Source organism: Charadrius vociferus, unplaced genomic scaffold, assembly GCF_000708025.1.
Source record: "Charadrius vociferus isolate BGI_N301 unplaced genomic scaffold, ASM70802v2 scaffold141, whole genome shotgun sequence".
NCBI classification, from domain to species: Eukaryota; Metazoa; Chordata; class Aves; order Charadriiformes; family Charadriidae; genus Charadrius; species Charadrius vociferus.
In genome coordinates, this window is record NW_009647743.1 from 1,527,192 (window position 1) to 1,537,336 (window position 10,145).

At 39.8% G+C, this 10,145-nt stretch overlaps 1 protein-coding gene across 1 annotated transcript; it reads right to left on the bottom strand.

The window, feature by feature from the left end:
* Positions 1–1,770: 1,770 nt before the first annotated feature.
* SPCS3 (signal peptidase complex subunit 3 homolog (S. cerevisiae)) lies at positions 1,771–9,075 on the bottom strand. The gene is made up of 5 exons (XM_009882022.1): positions 9,005–9,075; positions 7,399–7,472; positions 4,569–4,645; positions 2,991–3,106; positions 1,771–2,238 (listed from the first exon to the last, which is right to left on the bottom strand). The coding sequence occupies exons 1-5, from the start codon at positions 9,073–9,075 to the stop codon at positions 2,106–2,108; spliced, it is 471 nt and encodes a 156-aa protein (XP_009880324.1). The 3' UTR covers positions 1,771–2,105.
* Positions 9,076–10,145: the final 1,070 nt, after the last annotated feature.

The window sequence follows — 10,145 nt, forward strand, 5'->3', positions numbered from 1 at the left end:
GTTTGGAGTAAAGAGAAAAAGCAAGCACGAGAAAATGCTGTCTTTCCACATAAAAGAAAAGTGAATTAAGAATTACTAATTAAGAACAATTAGCGGATAAACTAAATAATAACCCACATAAAAGGAATTATTCCTGTAACACAATACTAAGGGAGGAAGAAACTAGTTTAGCAGCGGCACGCTTACCTTGTCTTTACTTGTGCCTCATCGCTCCGAGACCGGGCAGATTCACCCAAATTGTCCCAGGGGAGCGGCGAAGGGCACCAGGAGAAGATCCAGCAGCAGCGGTTTGGCTTCTTCAAGAGAAGTTGTGCATTTTTTTGTGTTTCATAAAAATACACGATGTGAGTTGATGGAATACGAGCGCTTACCAGCGTGGTCAGAAAAAGACTCATGCCCACATAGAGGTATACGCTGTAGCGTGAAGAACCGTTTAAAATGCTTTAAAAGCCGTTTTTAATGGAGAAAAATCTATTTTCTTCCAAAATAAAGCCACCACATAAACCAGAAGGACATTCCTTAAATGCCGAAGACTTACAAATAGTTATATTCTATGCGTCTTCTGACCCAACTTTGGAGTAAGATTGCCCCTCCGACACCGGAATTTCCAACCTAAACAGCTTTCATTTTACAGAGCTGTTCCTGCAAAACCTCTCGGAATAATTTTCAGAAGAACAACGACATTTTCAACATTTGCAACCCAAAAATAAGGCGGGAACTCTGCTTGAATGCGGCTGTTAAGCAACCCAAGAGCCAGGCTTCCCCTCCTCGCCTCTGCGGCCGTCGGAAGGGCACTGCCACAGGGCTACAGGAAGCCAAAAAGGCCAAGCCACAAGACAGGCGCGTCAGTAATCATCGTGGGGATATAATTCAGGAATAAACCAACCACTCACTTGGCAATTAACAAACCAACTCCACAAGTGTACCCAATTAACTTGCAAAAACCAAATTATTTTTTTTTGTTTTCCTTCTGTATGACAGCATTAAGTTCTCTGTAAGTTAAGCAACACATACGTTCCACACCAAAGTGCAAAAAATTGGGTGTATTTCAGTGTGCCGATTATGCCGACCTATGGAAAACAGCGCAAGTTCAGAGGACTGAAATTCATGCAAATCTGCTGGATACAAGTGAAAACTTGTCCCAAAACATTCCTGTGAAAATATCTTCCGTTTTCACAGAATTTTGTTTGTAAAAAAGACAAAGCGCTCTTTGGAAGTTTATTCAATACCTCTTCGGTTGACACACCAAGACGGAGAAGGTACTGAAGAGGCACTTGGGGAAAATTCACAAATATTAAAGATCCCTTTTTAAAAGCAAATGGGCTTCCTCAAAACCCGCCAGCTCTCGGGTGAACTCACAGCAAAGGGGGAGACTCTGCTCCAATCTTTTGCGTCTCTTCTTTTGAAAGGTTTGTCACACTGCAATTCTCATCATTTTCCCCCGATTTGCAGTACTAAAAACTCTTAATTTTGGGGTACGTTTGCTCTTTTTGAAAGCCCCCAGCACATTCAGTTGCCGTCCCAGCCCCCGATGGAACGAGTCTTCCTTTACCTAAAGCTTTTACTTTTCTTACTGACATGCTAAATACACTAAAAAATTTCTTTTTATTCCTCCAGTTAGCTGCATGACAAGCGGTTATTAACATGTTTTATAATAGAGAATTGCCAACAGAGTAGCCATTTCCTTCAGAAACCGACTCCAGAAGGTGTATTTGAGGCTCTACACAGATTAAATAACTATCACAGTACCTCAAGAAACCACAGTAAGACTATCTTTCTGGTTTAAAAATGTTTATTTAAAAGAAGAGGAGATCTATACCCAGATGGTCAGAAGAAAGAAAACAAAAAGAAATTCCTCAGTTTCCTCCCCCCCCAAATCATTACTCCACAATTTACCTTTCCGTTAAGTTTCAGCTTCAATGTTGTATTTAAAAAAAAACAAAAAAACACCCTGAACTTTCATTTCCTTTTCCTATGCCGTTAGACCTGAGGAAATTAAGTACCTTTCTCTGAAGGGTTGCATGGGATGTGAGAAGAAACCGCAATAAAATTTATTCACAATATACAAGTATAAAAATATCTTGCTTAGGGTTCAGTATTATAATTTAATAACTTTTTGTTGTTTCATAGGTATCTGGGAAAGGTACAGACACGTGTCCTGATCCTGTTACAAGAGGTAGAATGCCAGCATTTGGTACAACATTCCAAGAGAGAGTCAAGGTGACGTTCCTGTTTCCCCTGCAAATGCAACAAAGACTATCAGCAGAAATACTCCAGTTAACCAATTTAACCAATAATTACAAGAGGGAACGGGCACAAAGGTGACCATGGGCAGTTCCATCCCCACCTGAGGAGGGCCTTCTCTGCTGTGAGGGCGGCAGAGCAGTGGCAGAGGCTGCCCAGAGAGGTGGGGGAGTCTCCCCCTCTGGAGCCATCCCAAACCCGCCTGGACGCCGTCCTGTGCCACTGCTGGAGGTGCCCCTGCTCTGGTGGGGGGTGGGATGGGGGAGCTCCAGAGGGCCCTTCCAGCCCTCACCAGTCTGTGCAATTGTTTTCCTCATCCAGAAGCAACAGGCTTTTTATTTTTATGCAGTTACTTCATGAAGTAGTACCTATTTTCCATATAAGATTGTTATCTTTTTTTTTTTTTTTTTTTTTTTTGACTGTTCCAAAACTCCTTTGGAGTTCAGTGTGTCACAGAACCGGCTCTACAGTGAGAAGAACACTGGAAGCAGAAACCTAGAATCCCATAGCTTAGCAGCACACTCCCCAGCCTACAGAAGAAGCAGGGCGTCTTGTGTCCCAAGGCCGTCTTCTAACAATCCAACTAGCAAGGCGTAACAGCCTGAGAGAGTATCAGAGAGAATATACATACCTCACCCACAGAAATAAACACCCATACAAAATGCAATGTATGCAAGCAAATCAGGACACCATGAATAATAATGATGATGATAAAAAAAAAAAAAAAAAAAAAAGGATTTACTTACTTGAGGCCATTTCCATCATCAAAGAAAAAGTACTTTGACTTCATGTCTTTTAAGAACAGCCTTGGGTTATCTCCTCTCAACATGATTTTGTCCCAAAGCACCACCTGGTTGAGAGCCTAAAAACACAATTGTAATTAAGTAGGGAAGGTACCTTACGAGATCACATTCAGCTACTGGAATTTCATAGCATTATTCATCTAAAAACCCCAAAGTTGAAGTACACGCTTGCAATCCATAACTAATTTAACAAAATAATGCTTTACAGAGTGGGGGAAACTAGTACTACTACACACCAAAGTGTGGCATAGAATAAACAGAAACAACAAAGAACAGCTCAATAAAACATGAGAAACTTAAAAAACTCATAAGCTTTCAAAGACTTACAAGGTATCACGGGTTTTTCTTCTGAATTGCAAAGGTAAGCTGCTTTTAAAGCAGTATTTAGACTTCATTTCAAATAAAGGACTTAAACCGAGCTACTGTGATACCGCCTAGGTATTCAACATTTTCCCAAATTTAATGGAAAAAAATCTCTACCTGAATTACAAATGTAACCCCAACAATTGTATGAACAATTCAAATGACAGATACCAAATTCTTGATTGTTTGAAACTTTATAATGTTTTTTTAAGTAATCAGGTGTTAAAGTCTTGTTTAGTACCTTATAGAACAATTCAGAAAAAAAATATTTCTCAGTATTTGTGACAACTAGTGATTTGTGTGGAAAAGAAAATTAAACGATGAAACAAGACAATGAAGTCCCAGACCCTAATAAAGAACCCTAAAAGTGATCTTAGTACAAACACAATACCCTCCAGCATGTATAAAATAACTTAAGTACTTTTTCTTTAAAAAAAAAAAAAGAAGGGAGATAGTTTTGTGTAGCAAGTTGAAAAAAAAACACCTTTAAGCCTTCACTAGACCCTTGCACTGTAACCACAGTAGGTTAAACTAGAATTCAGGGGTACCATGGCAGCATCGTGTCTCATTAATTAATTTTTCCATATGCTGTTCCACACAGCTCCTGTCAGATCACTGAAAAAAGTCTGTGGCGGTCCAAAGTCAAATATCAGTAGCAACCAATTCAAAGGATGCAGCAAGGCCAATTATTTCGAGAAGGATGACAAGATCACATAAATATATTATATGGCTACAGTAACTGGTACAGGCAAACCCTTTTGTGATCTACAAACAGAAGACCCACCACACCCGGCCAGACCAGAGGCCGCTGTATCTTTCTAACAACAATCAACACCAGAACTTTAGGGAACAGTAAAGCCCACAGAGCAAATAAGTGAAAAAACCCTCATTTACAGGTCACTACTGTAACTGAACAACAGGGCATGTATTACTTTTCTTCTGCTCTGCTGGGAACACATCAAGTTGAGTTTCACGAGGGTGAACTTCCCACCCTGAAGTTAAAGTGTCATGAAAACAACAGTCGTGAAGGCCAGTGAGAACAGTGCAAGCTAGGAGGAAACGCTGCTGCCTTAACTCTTCCCAGAAGAACTTCAGAACGTTAAAAATAGCTGCAGTACAAAAAAGGGTAATTGCTTCAACTTTCTTTATGATACTTACATTGTTTTTCGTTGAATATTCTGCAGACAAATATAGAAACAATTGTTTAACATTCCAGTCAAATATACTCTGCAGATGTATGCGTGTTAAGAAAAATACCATATTGTACTTACATAACCTTGTCTTTTTTTTACTAGATCTAAATAGACTATGATAATTCCAGTGAGCTCTTACATTTCAACATACCTCATCTTATTTATAAATCAGGGCACTTCCAGGAGTTCTAACATATATTTTAATCATATTAAAGCAACAAGTTTTTGGTTTGGTGGTTGGTTTTGGGTTTTTGTTGTTTTTTTTTGTTTGTTTGTTTTTTGTTTTTTTTTACTATTTATGAAATCTAACAGCTATTTCCTCCAACGATTTAGGAGTTCTATATTTGACACTGCAAACTAGTAACCATAAGCTGCTGCTAGACAATCTATCGTAAAACCTTAAACATAAAAGGCAAGACAATTCTTCAGTAAATATCTTCAAAGCTATTATTTATACTAACAAAGAACTCTGGTATCCAACTGCGGATTGAGATACAATAGCATTATACAGCACATAAATACAAAATTGGTGGAGTGCAGAGAGTTCACAGAGCCGGTAACACCCACCTTCGAGAAGTTAGTAGGTGGGAAGTATTTCACATTGGAAGGGACACCAGGAATTAGCAAATTTAATTACCTACTTACTACAAAGAAAGTCAGCTTATTAGACTGGAACAAAACTCTCTTCTGATTTTTGATCAACAGTAAAGACTTGATGACTGCCATTTGAGACTGCCTGTATAATAAAGCTGATATTCTAAATACCTGTCTGTTGATTTAGCAATAAAATGCACTGTGAGTGACTGCTAAGGAAAAGACCTTTTAACTCACAGCAAAAATCAGCTGTAAACTTTTATTTCCCAGTCCTCTTTTTTATTCTATTTGCCACTATCTCAAAGAATAAATTAAACACATTCCCCAACCAGCCTCAAAATCTGTTCTATCTTGTTCCACTCACCCCAAGACTGCATCAGGGTTTTAAGCCGGTAATTCAAAAGGAAGAATTAAATAATTAATTGCCATTGCTACAAGAATAGCTGGAGCTATTTTACTTGAACATTTTTCATCATCTAACTCAAAGCAACAGACAAGATTCTGAAATTCCCCTTTGCAGGATTTTGTAACACTTGCTAAAGTCAGCCACGAATTAAGGAAGCTAAAATGAGTTTGTGAAAACTGGCTCCTTCCCCTTCCTTTCCCTTGTTCCTTTTTCTAACTGTCATTTTATTTAATTCTCCCTAGGACTAACATGTCATTTCCATTAGTTAAGAGAGCCCACGTACCAGTATCTCTTTATAGATTTTGTCAAAAAAAAAAAAACAACCACCAATCCAAAAACCCAAACTACCAGAAAGTTGTATTTTACAACCCTACACATCTACACACTACAAGGCTTAAGGTATGAAAGATTAAGCCAGAGTTTTTAATAAAAAAGAAAATTAAAATTGCTGCTACTATTAAAAGTCATTAAAACATGGAATATTTACGTCCACATACTGCAGACTAATCCTTGTATAAGAACATTTCTTTCAGAGGTCCTGTCCTGCCTTGCTCTGCCCTCCCCTGTACACACTGCATACAATTCAGTTCATCTACTTTAGAACTTTAGCCTCTGGTTTTAAGTCTGAAATGCTTATACATATTAAGGGTTCACCTCTCCTGCTTTCAGCTGATAAAAAAAAATAAATCCCTTATTCCTGTGCAACACACACCTGCAAAAATCTGACTAACCTGTTTATCCAGCATTCGCATGCATTCAAGATCTCTGTTTCATTTGGTTTGTCTACAGATGCAGTATTCTCCAAAACAGGGAAACTGGAACACAGAGGTAATCAATGTCTTGCCTAACACGGTGACAAAAAACAGCAGACAGGGAAAAATCCCAGGAATCTCAGCCCAGCTGCAAAGCAAGGCTTAGTGTAATCACCTGAGGTAAAGCATGCTGCCTCATATTTAGTACTGACCTCTGCAGAAAAACACTGATTGGTTTTACATCAAGACCCTAAATCCTACAAATTATTCCCTTCTACTATCAAAAAGCCTACCCAAAACAAAACCAAACAGAAACAACCACGCACAACCCTCCTTCCACAATAAAAAACAGACAACAGGGAAGTAGAGAAATACAAAAGAAAAGTTGCAAAAAGGTAACGGCAATGAGAAAGAGGCCAAAAAGTAGTGTGATAAATTTCGTAGTACTTCATATGCTTCCCAATACCTTTTGTACTATTCAACATTAAACATTTGATAGTTGAACATCTAAGCAAGTAAAGGATTACAATGTCTTTTTGTTTTTAAAGTAAGACAGGTACTTGTATGCAAGCATTACGCAGAAAAAAGCCTCACAACAAAATGAGTTTGAAAGGTGCACTGGAGTTTCTAGATTCAGTAAGACAGTTAAAATGCTATGTTATATAAACCCTCTAATTAATTCACCCCTCAAACCACCAATACAAACTTCACTTAATAGTAATATTGTCCAGATGTTAAAGTGCATTTCCCATTATTAGATAGAGTGCACTTCACTACAGAAACTGGTTTTAAAAATAGGCATTAAAAAAAGAAAAAACAACTTGCCTTGGGTCATCTACTAGAGACAGAACAGCTATTCCAAGTTCTACTTTACTGCCCTAGCTATGCAGGACACTACTTTCAGTGCTTTAAATTTATATTTTAAGACAAATTGTTAGTTCTCCTCAAGTCCTGAGTATCTGAAGATTGTAAGGTAACAACAATAGATGTCAGGATGTTCTTATTTCAAAATGTTCGCAAACCATTTTTTCCATTAAGGATATCTGCAGTAATGTCAAATGTGACGAATCCCAGATCACTTCTTTCTCTAGGTCCAGTGAAATCTTCTACATTTTTTCTACGACAAAAGAAAACACAAGATTATCATTTCTCATTATTTCTCTTTCATGAATTACATAAATTATTATTCTTATTATACATCTCCCTTATCTATTTTTTGTACTTTCTTTTAAATATTTTTGGCTAAAAACATAATCAACGTTACAAAATAAAACCTGCCTTCCAGTTTATAGTGCCCCAGTTTTGAATGACAGACCTTGCCAGGACAGGAGTTTAAGCTATACAAAATCTATAGACTTTTTCCTGTTAATGAAAATCGGTATCTATCTGTACCTAAACTTGACCACATTTCATTTTAATAAAACATGCGTTAGCCATCCCCAAATATACAAAGCTGATTGGGACCCTAGTAGCATAGCTGTCTGCTGGCAACCATTTTCAATTATTATTTCTTAACTTTCCATAAATAAAAGCCTCTAGTGCTCAGTCTCATACAACACACTCCCAACCATTCTGAAAAGCAGAGTTCATGTTTGCAGCTCACAGAACAGAAATGATTTCTCCCTGGAACGCATGTGAGTAGCGGTATAAAGAAAATGCTTATTTTCTTCTACATTATGGAAAATAACAGACACAGCAGATGTTTTCATACGTATTCACAAAGCTTATCAATTTACCAAACTTACCCTGTACAAAGAGGACTACTGTAAGCAGGATGGCAATCAGCTATGAGCCTTAATTCCTCATGCAACAACAATTTTATGAATTATGAACTTAGTTACATTTATTCAAGTTTGAAAATTCATCCATTAAAACACAATTTTATTAAAACTAATCTTAGTAATCTCAAAGAAAAAAAAAGTACCAGCAGAAAAAAACACTTTTGGAAACAGTATTAAGAAAAACACCACCAAAACTTCCCAATTTAAGCCTTGCTATGAATTTCCATCCTTCTGGAAAAAGCAACACCTTTTTAACTAGTAACCCTTATCAAGCACTTGACTTCATTTCTGAATCACTGTCAATCTGGGGAGTAACGAGGTGTGCAGAACTCAGAAATTCAAGAAAAGCAACTAAGGTATAACATCTCTCATTAACACCAGATCTGTGCATCCTGGAAGGGACTGGCACAACGTTATAAATCTAATCCAAATTAGAATCGTAGAATCCCAGGTTGGAAGGGACCTCAAGGATCATCTGGTCCAACCTTTCTCGGCAAAAGCCAATCTGGACAAGATGACCCAGCACCCTGCCCGGGTGAATCTTAAGAGTGTCCAATGGTGGGGAATCCACCACTCCCCCGGGGAGATCATTTCAATGGCTGAATGTTCTCAGTGTGAAAAATCTTCCTCGCGTCCAATCAGAATCTCCCCTGGAGTAACTTGTACCCATTATCCCTTGTCCTTTCCATGTGATGCCTTGTAAAAAGGGAGTCTACATCTTCTTTGTAGCCACCCTTTAAGCATTAGTATACTACAACCATAGAATGGTTGGAGTTGGAAGGGACCTTTAAAGGCCATCTAGTCCAACCACCCTGCCATCACCAGGGCCATCTTCAACTAGCCCAGGTTGCTCAGAGCCATGTCCAACCTGGCCTTGAACACCTTCAGGGACGGGGCACTGACCACCTCTCTGAGCAACCCGGGCCTGGGTTTCGCCATCATCATTGTAAGAAATGTCTTCCTTATATTTAGTCTAAGTCTTCTCTCTTTCAGTTTAAAGCCATTATCCCTTGTCCATTTGCAGCAGGCCCTGCTAAAAAGTTTGTATACAGGTCTCCTGGAACCCCTTTAGGCATGGGAATGGGCTCTGAGGTCTCCCCAGAGCCTTCTCTCCTCCAGGCTGAACCCCCCCAACTCTCTCAGCCTCCTGCCCTCCCAGCAGAGGGTCTCCAGCCCTCCCAGCATCTTTGTGGCCTCCTCTGGACTCGCTCCATATTTCAAGCTCACCGGAACACCCAAACCCATGCTTTTATGCTGGTTTTATGCTGTTTGCACTCCTCAATCCAGTGTAAATACAGGGGTTTATTTTCCTGAGATATTAAACCAATCCAAAATGCAACAGCAGTTCCCCCTCTTTATTTGCATTCACCTCCCCTTTCATTGAATCGTTTTGGTTGGAAAAGACCTTTAAGATCATCAAGTCCAACCATCAACCTAAGACTGCCAGCCCCACCACTAACCCATGTCCCTCAGCACCATGTCTACAGGTCTTTGAAATCCCTCCAGGGATGGTGACTCAACCACTTCCCTGGGCAGCCTGTTCCAATGCTTGACAACCCATTTGGTGAAGAAATTTTTCCTAATATCCAATCTAAACCTCCGCTGGTGCAACTTGAGGCCATGTCCTCTTGTCCTGTCACTTGTTACTTGAGTGCCCTCACTGCTCCCACCAGACGTGTGCTCCAGACCCCTCACAGCTCCGCTGCCCTTCTCTGGACACGCTCCAACACCTCAATGTCTGTCTTGTCCTGAAGGGCCCAAACCTGAACACAGCACTGGAGCACAACCCCTGCGCTCACCACCCGCTCCTGTCACACACCTCGGGCCGGTCCAAAGCTCCCTGGGCTGATTTAGCTCGCCAACTCGGCCAAAACCCAACTAAACAAACTCATCAGCTGCGTGAAAACAGCCCATTTTCCTGTCAGCACCCCCCCTCCAAATGCCTGCGCGGCTCCGGCGAAGGACCAGAAGCAGCAGCCGAAGGCCCAGTGCGGGCGGGCGGGGCCGCC

Bases quoted from the DNA above. Each gene is read 5' to 3' on its own strand.
- SPCS3 (XM_009882022.1), bottom strand. From the start codon at position 9,075: ATGGCGAAACCCAGGCCCGGGTTGCTCAGAGAGGTGGTCAGTGCCCCG. The intron at 4,646-7,398 runs ATATCCTTAATG...TAACACGCATAC, and splicing joins CACATTTGACATTACTGCAG to ATCTGCAGAGTATATTTGAC. The intron at 3,107-4,568 runs GTAAGTATCATA...TTGTGTTTTTAG, and splicing joins AATATTCAACGAAAAACAAT to GCTCTCAACCAGGTGGTGCT.